At 48.0% G+C, this 19730-nt stretch overlaps 2 protein-coding genes and 1 non-coding gene across 4 annotated transcripts in view; all 3 read right to left on the bottom strand.

Annotated features, from left to right (window-relative positions):
• GPX1 (glutathione peroxidase 1) lies at nucleotides 1-1138 on the bottom strand. The gene is made up of 2 exons (XM_062200866.1): nucleotides 837-1138; nucleotides 1-587 (listed from the first exon to the last, which is right to left on the bottom strand). Exons 1-2 carry the CDS (start codon nucleotides 1077-1079, stop codon nucleotides 228-230), a joined length of 603 nt encoding a protein of 200 aa, XP_062056850.1. The 5' UTR covers nucleotides 1080-1138; the 3' UTR covers nucleotides 1-227.
• Nucleotides 1139-2214: 1076 nt separating this feature from the next.
• RHOA (ras homolog family member A) overlaps nucleotides 2215-19730 on the bottom strand; it is a 58991-nt gene continuing 41475 nt past the window's right edge. For both annotated transcript variants that reach the window (XM_062200868.1, XM_062200867.1), the window contains 4 exons: nucleotides 14403-14560; nucleotides 11584-11704; nucleotides 4139-4269; nucleotides 2215-3113 (listed from right to left, as the gene is read on the bottom strand). In XM_062200868.1, the coding sequence (XP_062056852.1) occupies nucleotides 2940-3113; nucleotides 4139-4269; nucleotides 11584-11704; nucleotides 14403-14558 (582 nt within the window). In that variant the 5' untranslated portion in view covers nucleotides 14559-14560 and the 3' untranslated portion in view covers nucleotides 2215-2939. The remainder of the gene's footprint in view (nucleotides 3114-4138; nucleotides 4270-11583; nucleotides 11705-14402; nucleotides 14561-19730) is intronic.
• On the bottom strand, nucleotides 9261-9392 carry LOC133767373 (small nucleolar RNA SNORA31). The gene has a single exon (XR_009866857.1). It is a non-coding gene; the product is annotated as a small nucleolar RNA SNORA31 (small nucleolar RNA).

Below are 19730 nucleotides of genomic sequence, written 5' to 3' on the forward strand. Positions count from 1 at the left end.
ACACTGACACAGGACACAGCGCAGGTGTACTGGAACTCAGCATTTTATTAGCGAAGAAGCTCGCCTCAGGCTGGCAGAGGAGAGGCAGGGATGGACAGGGCCAGCGCCCACCTGGGGGTTTCCCGGACATCAGGCGTTCCTCCATTTGTTTTCGGGGGAACGCCCTCATGGATGAAACCCCCAGAGAGCAGCAGGCCACTGGCCAGCAGCGAGGGTAGGGGGGCGCCCTAGGCACCGCCAGACACCTTGGACAGCAGGGCTTGGATGTCGGGCTCGATGTCGATGGTGGGGAAGCGGCGGCTGTACCTGCGCACCGGGACGCCATCAGGGCCCACCAGGAACTTCTCGAAGTTCCAGGAAACGTCGTTGCGGCACACCGGGGACCAGGTGATGAACTTAGGGTCGGTCATGAGCGCAGTGGGGTCGTCGCTGGGCGCCGGCAGGGCCTCCCGCAGGAAGGCGAAGAGCGGGTGCGCCTTGGCGCCGTTCACCTCGCACTTCTGGAAGAGCATGAAGTTGGGCTCGAACCCGCCTCCAGGCCGGACATACTTGAGGGAATTCAGAATCTCCTCATTCTTGGCGTTCTCCTGGAGGAGAGAAGGGCAGCTAGGACCCGGGGCCGCGGGAGGGAGGGCACGGAAGCTTCTAACCACAAACAAGGAGCTTTTGATGAGTCACCAGGAAGTGGCCTTCGGAGCCCAACCCCGGTGTGGGCCTGCATTCCAGTCGTGACGCACTGGGGAAGGGAAGGGAGCGAGGGCCCGCCCCGCCAGCGCCCCTGACCGCGGCTGCGCGCCCCCCGCCCCGCCAGCGCCCCCTACCCCCGCCCCGCGCACCTGATGCCCAAACTGGTTGCACGGGAAGCCGAGCACGACCAGGCCCCGGGGCCCGAGGCGCTCTTGCAGCTCGTTCATCTGGGTGTAGTCCCGGACCGTAGTGCCTCAGAGCGACGCCACATTCTCGATGAGCAGCACCTTGCCCCGCAGGGAGCCCAGGTTCACGGGCTCCCCGCCGGCCAGCGGGTGCGCCGAGAAGGAGTACACCGACTGGGCAGCCGCCGCCATACGAGCCGCACACATGGTGGCGAGACAAAGCGGAGCTTCCGAAGCGCGGAGTCGGGGTGCTCGGCTGCGCCTCCTTTTAACTGGTCGGCGGCAGGGTCACGTGGCGCAGGCACTTTTTCCGGGCCCGAGGGTCCCGCCTCCTCCGGCCTCCGCCTTCCCCGAAGGGTCTCGGCCCCTCCCGCAGCTGGGGACGGGAGGGAAGGGGCGGCCAGGAGGAGCCAAGGTCCGGCCACGGCAACCCCACACCGGCCCGGAGGCTGGCGCCCGGGTCTCAGCGCCGAGGGGCCCCTGGAAGCTGTCCTAAAAGCTCCTTAGGGTGTGAGCCTTGGCAGACGGGTCCAGCAGAGCGCCCTCTCCTCTGCCGTGTTCCCCTTGCAGCGTGTGCCCTACTGTCGCCAGCTGTCCCGCAGTGAAGACGGGGTGAAGCTCAGTGGGCAGCAGCTCTGCGCTGCGGGCTCCCTGGCGCTGGGCGGGAGCGCCGAGGGCCACCCGGGCCTCCAGGCTCCGCCCGGTGCGGCTGCCAAGAGCATGCTCCCATTCGGGTCCCAGTCTGCCTCTGCCCTTTCGGCCCCAGGGCTGCACTGCCTTGACACAGGTTTTAAGCAGAACAGTGCCCTAAAGCCTGGGGCTCGGGTGTCGCCCAGAACCCTCACCAGCGCTGAGAAGCCGCCAGGAGTGCGTTCCCACCCACTCTTGAAAGTGGCACAGAATAATCTTGTCCGTGTTCTCTGGGGGGGAAGGAACCCGAGGGGTGGCCCGGGGTGAGAGGGCGGAGTCCTCCGATCCTCCTGCCCTCAGCCCTGGAGAGAGCGACACAAACACCAAGACACTCAAGTTTGGAAAACTGCCTTTATTCTGTTAGTAGTTGGAAAACGTAACTGGCACACAGTAAAGGTCTAGTCGGCGGAGAGCAGAGAAGCCGGTGCCGCCTCTGAGGTGGGTGGCTCCTCTTGCAGTGAGGAGAAAGAGCGCTGTGAATCAGCCAGACCCTGCAGTCCAGGAGAAAGGCTATGCCACCTTCCACAGTTGAAAACCAAATTCCTACGTACTTAACCCAGCTCTGGAGAGGGGCACTGGGATACGTGGGGCTGAGGTGGGGCGATATGGCCATCTTTTATTAGAGAAAGTGACAAAACGGGAATTTAAAAAATCAATTTTCCATCTGACTTTATTTCCAAATACACTTTCTTTTTTTTTAAAAAACCAATACACTTTCTGTGGGGATGACAAATATCAGTATTAGGAAATCCAATTATACAAAAAATACTACATCTAGTCTGGGGTAGATATATTTATTTTTGGTAACATACATTAAGTGGCACTAATTACACAGTAACTATAAGGTAACTAACATGAAACCACAGAACTGTAACTCTGCCACAGCTGCAACGACTCGGACCTTTCTGGCTGAGCACATTTTAAAAAAAAAACTGGATGCCCACCCCAGAGCTATGCCGAATGCCATCTTTGAAGGAGTCAAGCTCTGAGGTGCTAACTCAGATTCCTTGCAGCTGACAGGTGACAGGCAGGACATGTTAGTTATAAAGTAGTTACAGCCTAATTCACAAAAGTTACCAACTGTTTCTCTTTCTAGAAAGAAGCAAGAAGTTAAGAAATTCCTTGAATTAGCGCCTGGTGTGTCAGGTGGGAGTGCAGAGAGGGCTGTTAGAGCAGTGTCAGAAGCCCCTGGCGGGTCAGACGGGCTGGACATCGTTAATAATCATGGTTGGCTTCTAAATACTGGTAGCAAGATGACTTCTGATTTGTAATCTTAGGTAAATTATAGATAAATGAAAAAGGCCAGTAATCATACACTAAGATTAATAAACAGCACTTCAAAATTAACCGCGTGAGGGTTGTGCTTGCAGCCAGCTTTCACAAGACAAGGCACCCGGATTTTTTCTTCCCACGTCTGGCTTGCAGAGCCGCTCTCGTGGCCATTTCAAAAACCTCCCTCACTCCATCTTTGGTCTTTGCTGAACACTCCATGTACCCAAAGGCGCCAATCCTGTTTGCCATATCTCTGCCCTCTTCAGGTTTTACTGGCTCCTGCAACAAAGAAGAATGCTGTCAGCTAACAGTGTTAAATACACACAGAAAGCAGTTCTAGATTCAGCTGAATTCAATCTGAATTCAGATTCAGCTCAAAGTTCTAAGTTGCCAAAGTCCCAAATTTAAACTGTCTTGTGAAATTTTGAAACTGAAATGCAGTGACTACTCCTTTTCCAATATAAAATCTTATTAAACATGCTTTTTTGGGAAGAAATTAGGAAGAGGGAAGAAGTCAGAGGAAAGCTAAGGAAAGAATCACCAATTAAATTACTCAAGCTGCCTATCTAGGGCAAGCACTAGTCTTCCACAGAGGACTGAATGCCACAGAAAGAAACTGAGACTGTCCTTACATTCAGACCTCAGTGGGAGAACTTGGTTTGAAGACCTCGACATTCCTCCTGCTCTGGAGGAAGCCCTGCCATTAGGCCTCTTGGAACTTTTCATTCCCATTTTATCTGAAGAGCAGAGAAGGGATCTTTGGTCTAAAAGCTCACTCCCCAAATGTCTGTAACTGCCAGGGCTCCCTCCTAGTCTCCCATGTGGGTGGTAGGGGCCCCAATACTTAAGCCATCCTCTAAAGTCTTCCAGTGTGTTCATTAACAGGAAGCTGGATCAGAAGCTGAGCCAGGACTCATACCAGGCACTCCAACATGGATATGGGCAATGTAAAGCAGTGCCTTACATGTTGTGCTCAACACCCAGCTTGCCACCTGACTAGATTCTAAAAAGCCAAGATGCTACCTCCAGTTCCTACCTCAGAAGCCTTGACTACTTACTGGGATGGTTCCTGGATGGATGGCACAGTGCTACTGCCTAAGAGAGCCCATCTCATAGGAGTAAGGAGTCTTAGGGATCGATCATGTGTTAAGGTCGCAAGTCATTGAGGGCCAGATGGATAGAGAGGGGCTTTTAGGCATCTAAAACAACCTGGCCTGTGAGGCTTTCTGTTGGGTTCCCTGAACAGCCAACCCTGGGGCCCTCGTTCAAGACTGCTACAGAAGACAGAGCCCCCCAGATCGTGCCTGCTTCATCTTGGCTAGCTCCCGCCTTGTGTGTTCATCATTCCGAAGATCCTTCTTGTTCCCAACCAGGATGATGGGCACGTTGGGACAGAAATGCTTGACTTCTGGGGTCCATTTTTCTGGGATATTTTCTGAAAGAAAAAATGCACAAATACGGGGCTACAAATAATTCCATCTTGAAGAATATCCTTCAGCTCTAATTAAATTGCAAATACTTCCTTTGCTGCTTCAGAAGTATGCTGAACATTTAATGGAATCCTACTAGTTTTAAAAATGACAGAAAAAGGCAAAATCTAAGTCCCTCCCTTAAACACTGAGCCACAGGCTTTTCAAGAGAGATGGCCAAGCTCCCGCGGAGGTAGGGCCCAAGTAAGGGCTCTGAAGGCACGGAGGCTCTAGAACACAGAGAAGCTCCACAATAGCCCTAGGGAGACTTCCCACAGATCTTTGTGGCAGACAATTCTGAATGCAGCTTACAAAAGGGGTCGCTATTCTGGGGCAGCAGCTGGACCAAGGTCCACATGTCATTTCTGTTTTTTATTTAAAAGATAAAAGGACTGACTTATTTGAGAGACGGAGTTAAAGAGAGGGAGAGAGAGAGAGACAGAGAGGCCTTCCATCCTCTGGTTCACTCCCCAAATGGCAGAAACGGCCAGAGCTGGGCTGGTTGGAAATAAGGGGCCAGTAGTTTCTTCCTGTCTCCCACATGGTTACAGGGGCCCAAGCTCCTGGGCCATCCTCCACTGCTTTTCCAGGCCATAAGCAGAGAGCTGGATCAGAAGTGCAGCAGCCGGGACATGAACTGGTGGTGCCCATATGGGATGCTGGTGCCACTGGCAGAGGCTCAGTCCTCACAGGTTATCTTTCTATCATTGCTCATGGACCTCCACCCTTGGATTCAAGTAGATCAAGACTGACTGTGATGGCCGGCACCGTGGCTCAACAGGCTAATCCTCCGCCTAGTGGCACCGGCACACCGGGCTCTAGTCCCGGTCAGGGCGCTGGATTCTGTCCTGGTTGCCCCTCTTCCAGGCCAGCTCTCTGCTATGGCCCGGGAGTGCAGTGGAGGATGGCCCAAGTGCTTGGACCTTGCATCCCATGGGAAATCAGGAGAAGCACCTGGCTCCTGGCTTGAGATCAGTGTGGTGCGCCTGCTGCAGCGTGCCGGCCACGGCGGCCATTGGAGGGTGAAAAAGACTGTGAAAACATCCAAAAGATAACCAACTATAGCTTCTAGGCAACATGATACCAATTTGGAAAGGCTGTATAATGCATCATGGTGGATGAGGGCCCCAAGCTGAATCTCTAGGACACAGTCAGTGGCCTTTCTGTGGCAGGGATGACCTATCAAATGGAGACAGCAATACTTAGCCTGCCTAGGGTGACTCTGAGTCAATGCATATGAAGTACTTAGTATGATGATCGTTCAGATGGTACTGTCATCTGAGACTATATTTTAAAAATAAATTATTCACTCCTTGACTTCAAGACACATTACCAAAAGGTAGGGGTTACTCAGAATGTGGAAAGATGTTCTGTCTTCTGGATGAAAGGCAGAGAAGCTATGGAAATGTGGTAGGGAAAATCTCATAGCTCAATGTTCCACTCCTCAATACACAGATGGAGACTCAACCATTCCTTTCCTACAGCAGCTATACAGTCAATTACATCACTAATGTGACATGAAACTCAAAGATGTACTCTGGAATACAGGGATTCCCAAAGAAGTGCACCAGCCTGGTCCTTAGAGCAATCAAGAGAAAAGGGCCAGCATGTCTAACAGTGAAACCAAACAGCTTCCAGAGATGAAACTTGCTCTTATCCTTGAACCCTATGGTCAGTTCACCTGCCACACTGATCCCTTTAAAAGGTAAATCAGATTCCATCATTCCCTTGCTCCAACTTTCAAAAGCTTCCATCTTACTCACAATGAAAGGAGGGGATCCTCACTCTCATCCTCATCGCCTCTGCAGCTTTTTTTTTTTTTTAAGTTATTTATTCAAAAGGCAGAGTTAGGCAGAGGCAGAGACAGATAATTCATGCAATGCTCCACTCCCCAAATGGTCGCAAAGGTTAGGGCTGGGAAGCCAGGAGCTGGAGCTTCATCTGGGTTTTCCACAAGGGTGCCAGGGCCCAAGTACTTGGAGCATCTTCTGCTTTCCCAAGCATATTAGAAGGGAACGGGATCAGAAGTGGAGCAGCCAGGGCTTGAACTGGCACCCATATGGGATGCTGGAGCCACTTGCAGCACCTTAACCCAGTTCTGGGCCACCAAAGCTACTCGATCCCTTCCTTTTGCCTCAGTGATGTTGTGCCTGCTCTTTCCTCTACCTTGGAAAGCTCTTTTGTTCATTATCAACACTGACCTTCTTATAGCCTTCTAGTCTACTTCCAGTGAGACCATCACTGATCACCTTACTTAAACAGCATACTGCCATAGAACACATCCATAAATGTTATTTATTTGAAATGCAGAGCAACAGATATTATGTATCTTCCATCCACTGGTTCACTTTTCAAATGCCTGCAATAGCCAGGGTTGAGCCAGGCCAAAGCCAGGAACCGGAAACTCCAGCCAGATCTCCCAGCACTTGGGCCACCGTTTGCTGCCTCTCAGGTGCATAAGCAGGAAGCAGGATCGGAAGCAGAGGCAGAATTCAATCCCAGGCACTCTAGTATAGGATGTGGGAATCCCAAATGTAGGCTTAACCTGCTGCACCACAATGCTGCCCCTACTGTTCTTTGACTTACTTCCTCCTGCTTTGATTCTTCTGTTTCCTTTTATCTAGAAAAAAACTTCTATTAATAGATGCTCAATAATTATTTGTTGACTACAGAAAATTATACCAAAAGCTAACTCCTCTCGTGGAACCTGAGGCACGCACAACCTCTATGTCTTTGTCTCCTGGATGCTCTGCCTTTCAAATAAATAAATAAATCTTAAAAAAAGAAAGCAAAGCAGCCAGGACTTGAACCAGCACTCCAATATGGGATGCCAGCATTGCAAGCAATGGCTTAACCTGCTGTGCCAATCCCACTTTTTATTTTAACTTAATTCACCATGTCCATCATCTATGATTTATATAATTTTACAGTAGACGGTAGGGGTTTTGGCTCTGGCAATTAAACTAAGGAAAAAAAAAAAGAATCCCTTATCTAGATCAGAGGCCAGCAAATAAAATCTTATCTGGAGTCTCTTTTTGTAAGTCAAGTTTTACTGGAACACACCAAAACTCATTCGTTTATGTCTACGGCTGCTTTTGTGCTACAAAGGCAGAAGTTAAGTAGTTGTGGCAACATTAAATAGTTGTAAAGAGGCCGGCTCACTTGGCTAATCCTCCGCCTGTGGCGCCAGCACCCCAGGTTGCAGTCCCGGTTGCTCCTCTTTCAGTCCAGCTCTCTGTTGTGGCCCGGGAGGGCAGCGGAGGATGGCCCAAGTCCTTGGGCCCTGCGCCCGCATGGGAGACCGGGAGGAAGTACCTGGCTCATGGCTTCAGATCAGCGTAGCGCCAGCCATAGCGGCCATTAGGGAGTGAACCAATGGAAGGAAGACCTTTCTCTCTGTCTAACTCTGCCTGGCCAAAAAAAAAAAAAAAGTTGTAAAGAAACCACATGGCCTACAAAGCCAAAAATACTTAGCGTTTGGCCTTTTAAAGAAGTTTGCCATCCCCAGGTCTTGACTAGAATCTAGACTCTAGATCAACTGTCTGTGAGAAAGCAGAGGTTCCAAAAAGTAAATTGTTGTCAGCATTAGCCAGCAGCAGCAATGCTGAAACTGCATGGAGATTTATCTTTTGAAGATTCACTGGCTTACTTTCATCTACTTAAAAGGCAGAGTTCTAGAGAGAAAAAGATCTATCCACCGATTCACTCCCCCAGATTGCCTGCACAAGCCAAGACTGGGCCAGGCCAGCTGGGAACTCCATTCAGGTCTCCTATGTGGACGGCTGGGACTCAAGCAGGAAGCTGGATCAAAAGCAGAATAATGGAGTCGGAGAAGCTGGCGCTGTGGCACAGCATGTGAAGCCACCAGCTGCAATGCCAGCATCCCGTATAGGCACTGGTTTGAGTACCAGCTGCTCCATTTCCAATCCAGCTTCCTGCCAATGAGCCTGGAAAAGCAGAAGATGGCCAAAATGCCTGGGATGGTGCCTGCAACACGGGAGACCCAGATGGAGTTCAGAGCTCCTAGCTTCAGCATGGCCAAGCTCTGGCAGTTGTGGACATTTCTGAAGTAAGGCAGTAGATGGAAGATTGATCTCCCTCTCTCCTCTCTATATAACTTTGCATTTCAAATGAATAAGTCTTTAAAAAAAAGGTCACTGCTTGTGATGCCAGCATCTCTATCAGAGTTCCAGCTAATCTACTCCCAAACTAGCTTCCTGAAAATGTGCTGGTAAGGAGAGTCAATCAGTGGACAGAAGATAAGTTAATGTCTTTGTCTCTGTTGCTCTGCCATTCAAATAAATAAATGAATAAATACACACACACAAATAAATAGAGTAGCTGAGACTTGAACTAGCACTCTAGTATGAGATGCAAGCATTCCAAGTATAAATTTTTTAAAGATTTATTTATTTCAAATTCAGAGTTACACACAGAGAGGAGAGGCAGAGAGAAAGAGAGAGGTCTTCCATCTGCTGGTTCACTCCCCAGATGGCTGCAACGGCCAGAGCTGTGCTGATCTGAACCAGGAGACAGGAGCTTCTTCTGGGTCTCTCACGCAAGTGCAGGGGCCCAAACACTTGGGCCACTTTCTACTGCTTTCCCAGGCCACACCAGAGAGCTGGATTGGGTGGAACAGCTGGGACTCGAACTAGTGCCCATATGAGATACCAGTGCTATAGGTGACACTTTACCTGCTACGCCACAGTGCCGGCCCCCCAAGTATAATTTAACTGCGTCATAACACCCTCTCCACTGGATTGCTTTTAATTTTTGTTAACTTGTTTTAACCCTTACTTTTTTCAAAATATAATTACCAGGTGAGAGTAGAAGGGAATATTTCATTACACTTATTATATAAACTCAAGTTTTAGCTGCTTCTTTGGGGTATAACAAGCCCTTCACTATTTTTAAGGTCATTCCCAGACTGCAAAGATTGTCTCTCCATGTTTTTCCCCTATATTTGTTCATGTTCAGTCTTGGCTGCCACAATCAGGCAGAAAGAAAGCACAAGGACATCCTTTCCTTGCACCTGTAGAGCAAATCTCAACAGCTGACTGTACTGCTCCAGATCTGTCAAACAGACGCATGAAGAGGCCAGCATTGTGGTGTAAACAGGTAAAGCTGCCACTTGCAATGCCAGCATCCCATAGTGGGAGACCTGCAAGCTCACGGCTCATAGCTCCGGCCTGGCCTAGCCCTGGTCATTGCAGTCATCTGGGAAGTGAATCAATGAATCAAAGATCATGCTCTCTCTCGCTCTACTGCTGTCTTATAAATAAATATATAAATCTTTTTAAAAATTAACTTTATTGGCCGGCGCCATGGCTCACTTGGCTAATCCTCTGCCTGTGGTGCTGGCACCCCGGGTTCTAGTCCTGGTTGGGGCACCAGATTCTGTCCCAGTCGCTCCTCTTCCTGTCCAGCTCTCTGCTGTGGCTTGGGAAGGCAGTGGAGGATGGCCCAAGTGCCTGGGTCCCTGCACCCGCATGGGAGACCAGGAGGAAGTGCCTGGCTTCGGATCAGCGCAATGTGCCGGCCATTTAGGGGGTGAACCAAAAAGACCTTTCTCTCTCTCTTTCTTGGAAGGAAGGAAGGAAGGAAGGGAGGGAGGGAGGGAGGGAGGGAGGGAGGAAAGAAAGGGGTTAACATTAGCTTCTCAGTTTCTTGATTTAGACTTCTGGTCAGCCGGCGCCGTGGCTCAACAGGCTAATCCTCCGCCTAGCGGTGCCGGCACACCGGGTTCTAGTCCCGGTTGGGGCACTGGATTCTGTCCCGGTTGCCCCTCTTCCAGGCCAGCTCTCTGCTGTGGCCTGGGAGTGCAGTGGAGGACGGCCCAAGTGCTTGAGCCCTGTACCCCATGGGAGACCAGGAGAAGCACCTGGCTCCTGCCTTTGGATCAGCGCGGTGCGCCGGCAGCAGCGCGCCAGCCGCAGCAGCCATTGGAGGGTGAACCAACGGCAAAGGAAAAGGAAGACCTTTCTCTCTGTTTCTCTCTCTCACTGTCCACTCTGCCTGTCAAAAATTATTAAAAAAAAAAAAAAAAAAGACTTCTGATTTCTCATGATGCCATTTAATTGGGGGTAAACTAGTGGGATTCTGCCCTCACTCCCTAACACAGGTAAGTGAAAACTTTTAAAAGGCCCACAGGAAAATTACCCAAGTTCAGTCCACTCAGCAAAAGGGACCACCCACCATCAAACTCTCCTGCAGTAACGGCCAGTGACAGCACAGCTTTTCCAGCATCCATACCCTATCCTTTGGTGGTTTGTACTGCAGGATGGAGCTCCAACTCTTGTTGCTATTTACCTTCTGACTTTGCTCTTTCCGAGGGTATACCCTTTGCAGCAGGAGCACCAAGAAAGAAGAAGTGGCTAGTAACATGCAGGTGTTAAAAGCCAAAGACCTGGGGCCGCCGCCAGTAGTGCTGGCATTTCATACAGGTGCTGGTTTGAGTCCTGGCTGCTCCACTTCCAATCCAGCTCTCTGCTATGGCCTGGGAAAGCAGCAGAGGATGGCCCAAGTCCTTGGGGCATCTGCATCTGTGTAGGAGATCCAGAAAAAATTCCTGGCTCCTGGCTTTGGATCGGCACTACTCGGGCCACTGTGGCCATCTGGGGAGTGAATCAGCAATGGAAAACCTCCCTCTCTCTCTCTGCCTCTCAAATAAATAAATAAATAAATAAATAAATTGACTAATTAAAAGCCAAATACCTCCTTTGAAAACATGTTCTTAAAAAAGTGAGACTGAGGTGGTTAGCACTGTTTAGTCTTTTTCTGAAATATGACATTTGAAGTGTGTGGCCTCCTGGGCCTCTGAAATGGTCAGGTTCAAGTCTCTCTAAGTTAAGACACTTTTCTTAGAAAAGAGCTAAACTAAGGCTTTTAAAAAATAATTAGAAAAGCAAATCACCAGTCTCAATGTTGTGAGGTACCTGGCTAAATACGAAGTACTGATAAGAGATGTGGGAAACCAAAAAGCCATTTTCAAATCTCAGTCTAAGAGATGGCTTTGCATTTGAAACCCATGTACTTTACAAGTGGATACATTTTATAGTAGCCATGGAGACTTATGGTGAAAAGTGATCCGTGGTCTATCTCTACAGTCCCAAGGCTCTAGGAATCCAGCCAGTGATGACTCTTCCACAAGCTCAAGTCTCTATTTATTTATTTATTTGACAGCCAAGTCTAATTTTCAGCCATTGGATCCCCAGAAGTCCTCAGAAGTCAGATGTCAGTCATGAAGGCAGTGACAAACAGTAGGCTGCAGGGGCACTTACCTAAACTATCAGGGCTGTCAATGGAGAAACACATCAGGATAACATCAGTGTCTGGGTAGGAGAGGGGCCTCAGGCGATCATAATCTTCCTGGCCAGCTGTGTCCCACAAAGCCAGCTCTACCTGTGATGGAAAAAAACAACCAAACACAAGAGTACAAGGTTAATCCCACAACCCACTTAGAAAAAGTGACATCTGTGACAGTACATGCAAATGGCAAACCATTCAAAAATAGGAAGACATAGGAAATACTCACTTTGATGAGACTCAAGCCCAAACAAACAGGTTGTGCTCAGTCTTTTAAGTTGAAATTTCTCAAAATTACAAATTTTATAAATAGTTACTAGAAATGAACAAAGTGGCATAATTTAAAATGCCAAATAAAAAATAACTTTGTCTCCTGTAAGACATGTTTAAGTAACATTCTACTAGAAAATAAATTGACTAGACAAGAGAGGAGGTTAAAATGTAGATAACATTTAAAATGTAAATAACATTTTACCAGGTACACAGGCAAGATAGGGAAATACCAAATTCACTACCTTAATACTTCTAACACAACAATTTCTTCTCGGTGCCCCTCTCTTCAATAACTGAAACATCCCGTATCAGAGAGTTTGGACAGACTGCTGGGTACTCTTCTTTCAATCCAGCTTTTCTGCAAATGTTCATCATGGATGGCAGCAGGTAATGGCTCTAATAGTTGAGTCTCTACCACACATGTTCAGAACCAGACTGAATTCTGGACTCCAAGGTAGTAAACCAGCAAACACAAATCTGTCTCTCTGCCTTTCAAATTATTATTATTATTATTATTATTTTGACAGGCAGAGTGGATAGTGAGAGAGAGAGACAGAGAGAAAGGTCTTCCTTTTTGCCGCTGGTTCACCCTCCAATGGCCACTGCGGCCGGCGCATCGCGCTGATCCGAAGCCAGGAGCCAGGTGCTTCTCCTGGTCTCCCATGCGGGTGTACGGCCCAAGGACTTGGGCCATCCTCCACTGCCTTCCCGGGCCACAACAGAGAGCTGGCCTGGAAGAGGGGCAACCGGGATAGAATCCGGCCCCCAAACCGGGACTAGAACCCGGTATGCCGGCGCCGCAAGGCGGAGGATTAGCCTGTTAAGCCATGGCGCTGGCCTCAAATAATTATTAATAGTAAATATAAATAAGATGGATTGGTGTGTGGCTGGCACCGTGGCTCAATAGGCTAATCCTTCGCCTTGCGGCACTGGCACACTGGGTTCTAGTCCCAGTCGGGGCGCCAGATTCTGTCCCGGTTGCCCCTCTTCCAGGCCAGCTCTCTGCTATGGCTCGGGAGTGCAGTGGAGGATGGCCCAAGTGCTTGGGCCCTGCACCCGCATGGGAGACCAGGAGAAGCACCTGGCTCCTGCCTTCAGATCAGCGCGGTGTGCCGGCTGCAGCGCGCCGGCCATGGCAGCCATTGGAGGGTGAACCAACGGCAAAGACCTTTCTCCCTCTCTCTCACTGTCCACTCTGCCTGTCACAAAAAAAAAAAAAAAAGATGGGATTGGTGTGGTGGTAGCATGGATTCAGCTGCTGCTTGCCACACTGGAGTACCAGTTCATGTTCTGGCTCCAGGAAGGTGGTAGATAATGGCCCAAGTGGGAGATACAGATGGAGTTCCTGGCTCTTGGCTTCAGCCTGGGCCAGCCCTTGCTATTACAGCCATTTCGGGAATGCAGCTGGAGGCACACTTTCTCTGCCTTTCAAATAAACACCAAATAAATAAATCTTAGAAGGAAAAAAAAGAAACCATCTTGAATATTAGGGGAGACCTGAGCTGACAGCAAAAGTCTGTCTCTGCCTTTAGCTTAAGCAATATATAGAGGCTGGTGTTGTGGTGTAGCTGGTACAGCCACTGCCTGCAGTGCCAGCATCCCGTATCGGTGCCAATTTGAGTCCGGGCTGCTCCACTTCTGATCCAGCTCCCTGCTAATGTGCCTGGGAAAGCAGCTGAGGATGGCCCAAGTCCTTGGGTCCCTGCACTCACATGGGAGATCTGGAAGACCTGGAGGAAGCTCCTGGTTCCTGGCTTCGGATCGGCTCAGCTCCGGCCGCTACAGCCATTTGGGGAGTCAACGAGCGGATGGAAGACCTCTCGTTCTCTCTGTCTCTACCTTTTTCTATAACTCTTTCAAATAAAAAATAAATCTTAAAAAAAAGTTCATCAATAAGAAGTTCATTTGAGCACTATCTATTTGGCAACAAACTATATTTCTCATATTAACGAATCTGAAAAGGGCACATACACTACAAAGGTTGTTTTGTGTGAAATACATAGGAATGTGGATAAAGTTCAGATGATAGGAAAATGATCAAATGTGGACTAAAGCAGCAAAGTGAGAGGAGATTATTCTTTCCAAAATTTTTTTCCAACATTTTTTTAAAATGATTTATTTATTAACTTGAAAGGCACAGTTTCAGAGAGAGGGAGAGATAGAGATCTTCCATCCACTGGTTCACTCTCTAGATGGCCACAATGGTTGGGGTTAGGCCAGCTAAAGCCAGGAGATTCTTTCAGGTCTCCCACATGGGTGCAGGAGCCCAAACATTCCGGCCACCTTCCGCTACTTTTCCCAGGCCACTAGCAGTGAGCTGGTTTGGAAGCAGAGGAGCCGGGACATGGAACAGCACCCATATGGGATGCTGGAGTTGCATTACCTTCCACACAATACTGGGCCCTCTTTCCAACATTTTTGTTAATACCTGTACTAAGAGGCAAAAAGGCCTAAACCTTTAAAGATCTACACACAGCCTAATATGCAAAGTGGCACCAGCTGTAACAAAAAGTGTGCTCACCTGTTTCCCATCCACTTCGATATCTGCCACATAGTTCTCAAACACTGTGGGGACATACACTTCTGGGAATTGGTCCTTGCTGAAGACTATCAGCAAGCACGTCTTGCCACAAGCACCATCACCGACAATCACCAGTTTCTTCCGGATGGCAGCCATCGCTGAAACATAAAAGAAACGGTTTTATCTGGAACGAACAAGCCATGAATAGCCTCAGGCTATGACACATTTTTTGACCATGGAACACAAGCTTCTATTTGCATACCCTAATTAATTCTACTTCACTCTTCCACTTGGAACCAAAAGGCTATACACCAAAACCTCGTAGCTTAACATTATACTGCACGGTTAATAACTGAAAGCCTTCCCTCAAAGATCCACAAGGATATCTGTTTTTGCCACATCTATCCAACACAATATTGGGAATTAGGTAAGAAAAGTGAGCCCATGACATAATCCTGTATGTGGCGAATCCTTTGGAATTGATTAGGAAACTATTAGAACAGATCCATTCAGCAAGATGGCAGAATGTAAGATTAACATTCAAAGTCAGCAGTATTTCTTTTTCTTTGTTTTTAAAGACTTATTTATTTAGGGGCCAGCGCTATGGCAAAGCAGCTTAAGTTAGTGCCTGCAATGCCCATGTCCCATATGAAGGCAGATTCAAGTCCTGGCTGCTCCACTGCTGAACCAGCTCCTTGCTATTGCAGCTGGGAAAGGAGAAGATGGCCAAAGTGCTTGGGCCTCTGCCACCCACATGAGAGACCTGAATGGAATTTGCAGGCTCCTGGTTTCTGCCTGGCCTAACCCTGGCTATTGTGGCCATTTGGAGAGTGAATCAGGGATGGAAGATCTCTTACTCCCTTCTCTGTGACTCAAATCAATCTTTTCTAAAAAATTTATTCTTTTGAAAATCAGAGCTACAGAGAGACACAGAAAGGTCTTCCATCCCTGGTTCACTCCCCAGATGGGCCACAGCAGCCAGATCTGGGTCAGGCCAGAGCCAGGAGCTTCTTCCAGGTCTCCCTCATGGGTGGCAGGGGCCCAAGTACTTGGGCCATATTCTGTTGCTTTTCCCAGGCCATTAGTAGGGAGCTGGATTCTGGTGGAGCAGCTGAGAACTGAACCAGCATCTATATGGGATGCCAGCATTGCAGGCATCAGCTTTACTTGTTAAGTTAACGCTGGCCCTGCTGTATATTTCTTTAATCAATTAATTAGTTTAAAAGTAGACTGACAGAGACAGGTATCTCCCACTTGATGGTTTACTCCCCAAACATCCACAACAATGGGACTGGGCCAGGCTGAAGCCAGGAGGCAGAAACTCTATCCAGGTTTCCCACATGAGTGGCAGAGACCCAAGTGATGACTTGCTGCCTCCTAGGCACATTAGTAGGAAGCTGAATCGAAGCAGAGCAGCTGGGATTTGAGTCAGGTACTCCACTGTGTAATGTGGACATTCCAAGTGGTGGCTTAACCCACTGAGCCACAATGTCTGCTGCCCCTCAACTTTATTACTATGCCCTTGCATGGAATAATCTGAAAATGAAATTAAGAAACAATTTCAGAGACAGGTGTTTGGCCTAGTGGTTAAGGTACCCCATTGTCCATATCAGAGTGGCTGGATTTGATACATGGCTCTGGTTCCTGATTCCAAGCTTCCTGCTAATGCTGGCTCTGGGAGGTAGAGGTCACAGGTTCAAGTAACTGGGTTTCTGCCACTCGTGTGAGAGACCTGGATAGAGCTCCTGGTCCCCAGCTTCAGGCCCATCAGGGGTCTTTGTGAATATCTGGTGAATAAACCAGCACGTAAGCACTCTATGAATCTCTCTGCCTCCCAAAAAAGTTCCATTTATAATAGTATCAAAGAGAATACTTAGTAATAACAACAAAAGTATAAAACACTCAAACCCCTATCAAAATATCAGCTGACTTCTTTGTAGAAATCAACAAGCTGCCTAGAAAATTCTATGTAAATTAAATAAATGTAGGACAAAAACAATTTTGAAAAGGTACAAAGTTTTCAGAACTCACACTTCCTGATCTCAAAACTTCTACAAAACAATAGTAATTAAGATGTTGTGGTAATAGCAGAAGGAAAGACACATGTACCAACAAAATACAACCAAGAATCCAGAAGTAAGCCTGTACCATTTATGGTCATTTTCAAAAAAATGGTGCTGGGAGGGCATTTGGTGCAGCAGTTGAAGATACTTGCATCTTATACCAGTGTCAGAGTTTGAGTCCTGTTCTAGTGTTGATTTCAGCTTCCTCTTAATTATTACCCTGGGAAGAAGCAGGTGATGACTCAAGTACTTGGGTCCATGATATCCATGTGACCTGGACTGTGTTCCTGGTTCCTGGGCATTTGGGTGGTAAACCACCAGATGGGAGGTCTCTATTTGCCTACCAGCCTCTCTCTCTCTGCCTTTCAAATATACATGTACTTGATGTTGGTTGTCTGCACTCCTGAGTGCCTGGCATTCAACTCCCAGTTATGACTCCTGATTTCAGCTTCTTGCTAAGGCAGACCCTGGGAGTCAGGAAGTAGAACCAGTATTAAATTCCTGCCACCCACATGGGAAACTTGTGCTTAATATAATTCTTTAAACAACAGAAACATGCAACCCAAAATGTATTGTACTGGTGCTAGCTAGTATGGTACAGCGGGTTAAGCAGCCACATGCTACACCAGCATCCGGTATCTGAGCACTATTCAAGTCCCAGCTGCTTTGCTTCAGATCCAGCTCCTTGGTGATGTGCCTAGGAAGGCAGCAGACAATGGTGCTTGGGCTAGGGCCCAGGTCTGTGCCACCCATGTGGGAGACCCAGATGGAGTTCTAGACCCTGGTTTAAGCCTGGCCCAATCTCAGCCACTGTACCCATATGGGGAGTGGGCCAGCAGGATGGAAGATCTTTCTCTGTCACCCTGCCTTTCAAATAAATAAATCTTAGAGGCTGTAACTGTGCTACAGAAAGTCAAGCTGCCTCCTGAAATACTGGCATACCACGACTACTGATTTGTGTCCCAGTTGCTCCACTTCTGATCCAGCTCCCTGCTAACGTGCCTGGGAAAGCAGCAGCAGATGGTCTGAGTACTCAGCCACCCATGTACAAGACTCATATGGAATTTCAAGCTCCTGGCTTTGGCTTGGCCCTGCCAGGGCCACTGTGGCTATTTGGTGAGTGAAACATTCCTCTCATTGTCTCTCCTGCTCTCTAACTCTGACTTTCAAATAAATAAATCTTAAAACAAAACACTGTATTGTACTGAGTCCAGCTGACTAACTACAGTCTACTTCTCACTCAGTTTCGGCTTTGGACTCCCAATGGATGTGGGACACATCTCAAGGTCTAGCATTTTCATTTTGTCTTTCAATCAGACTGCAAATCATCCCAGGGCAAACATCATATCTTAAATTCTTTTGTAGAGCCTGTAAAATACAGCACTTTAGACCGGTGCAGTGGCTCATTAGGCTAATCCTCTGCCTGTGGTGCTGGCATCCGGGTTCTAGTCCCGGTTGGGGGGCCGGATTCTGTCCCGGTTGCTCCTCTTCCAGGCCAGCTCTCTGCTGTGGCCTGGGAAGGCAGTGGAGGATGGCCCAAGTGCTTGGGCCCTGCACCCGTATGGGAGACCAGGAGGAAGCACCTGGCTCCTGGCTTCGGATCGGTGCAGCACGCTGGCTGTGGCAGCCATTTGGGGGGTGAACCAACAGAAGGAAGACCTTTCTCTCTGTCTCTCTTACTATCTAACTCTGCCTGTCCCAAACAAAAACAAAAACAAAAAAACCCCACAAAACAAAAAACCAGCACCTTAGTGGGCATGTAGTAAGTACTAAGTAAATTTAAAGCTGATGGGGGATGGGGGGGACCACAAAAACCAAAGTAGGGCATTTGGCTTAGGGCTTATCTCTGGATTTGATATCTGCCTTCAGTTCCTGACTGTAGCTCCCTATTAAAGTGTACCAAGGGAGACAGTAGTGAGGACCAAGTAACTGCGTTCTTGTCATCCAGCTGGAAGACCTAGATTGAGTTCCAGGCTCCCCATTTTGGCCCAGGCCTATTCTGGTCATTTGGTAAGTTAACAAATGCGAACAATCTCTCTCTTTTTGCCTTTCAAATAAATAAAATTTAAAAAATGAGAAGAGATAGCTCAGCTCATTTTGGTTCTCTGAAATAATGTAAGGCACAGACGTTGATGGGTTTACTGCTTTAAAAAAATCCTTTGGCTATGTTCAATCTGTTAACATGACAGGATCGATAAACTCTTTTCTGCTTTTTTCATACTCTCAAATTCATGTCAAGATTGGGTGTATTGGGGTGAGTGAGCACTGCGGCACATGGGTGAAGTCGACACTTGAAGTCCACATTCCATGCTGGAGTGTGCTTTGAGTCCCAGCCCCTCCACCTGCAATCCAGCTTCCTGCTAATGCACCCCGGAAGGCAGCAGATGATGGCTCAAATATTCGGCCCCTGCCACCCACGTAGGAGATCTGCATGCAGTTCTGGGGTCCTGGTTTTGGTCTAACCCAGCCCTGGCTGTTGTAGCCATCTGGCAAGTGAACCTGTCATTCTGCCTTTCAAGCAGAAAAAAAATTGAGGGAAGAGAGGAGAAACTGAACAAAAATAGATCCTTATAAAAAATAAAAAGATTCAATATATAACTATGCACCCTATAACAACATTTTGGGAGCTGGCACTGTGGCATAGCAGGTAAAGCCACCGCTTGTAGTGCCAGCATCCCATATGGGCACTGGTTTGGGTCTCGGCTACTCCACTTCCGATCCAGCTCTCTGCTATGGCCTAGGAAAACAGTAGAAGATAGCCCAAGTTCTTGGGCCCGTGCAAGCTGGAAGAAGCTCCTCTGGCTCCCGGCTTTGGATTGGCACAGCTCCAGCTGTTGTGGCCAATTGGGGAATGAAACATCAGATGGAAGACTCTCTCTCTCTCTCTGCCTCCCCTCTCTCTGTATAACTCTTTCAGGTAAATAAATAAATCTTTAAAAAAAAAAAAAAAACTTCTTTCCTTTTAATGGCTGAATAATATTTATCCATTCATTTGCTGATGGGACACGTTAAGTGTTTTTATTTTTCCCTACCTAGTTATTCTAATACTGCAAACAGTTCTTGTTTGAGGCTCTGCTTTGGGTGGATTCTTGGGAACTTTTTGGTTAATTTTACACTTTGCTTTTTTAAGGCACTGCTAATGTTACTCACTGTGGACTGTAGTCAAAATGTTTCCTATGCCCTTGTTTCTACAAGTTTTTTGAAGGTAACAGGGAAAATGCCCGAAACATTTAATGCTGTTACAAACTTTCTACTACATTTAACA

Source organism: Lepus europaeus, chromosome 9, assembly GCF_033115175.1.
Source record: "Lepus europaeus isolate LE1 chromosome 9, mLepTim1.pri, whole genome shotgun sequence".
In the NCBI taxonomy this organism is placed as follows: Eukaryota; Metazoa; Chordata; class Mammalia; order Lagomorpha; family Leporidae; genus Lepus; species Lepus europaeus.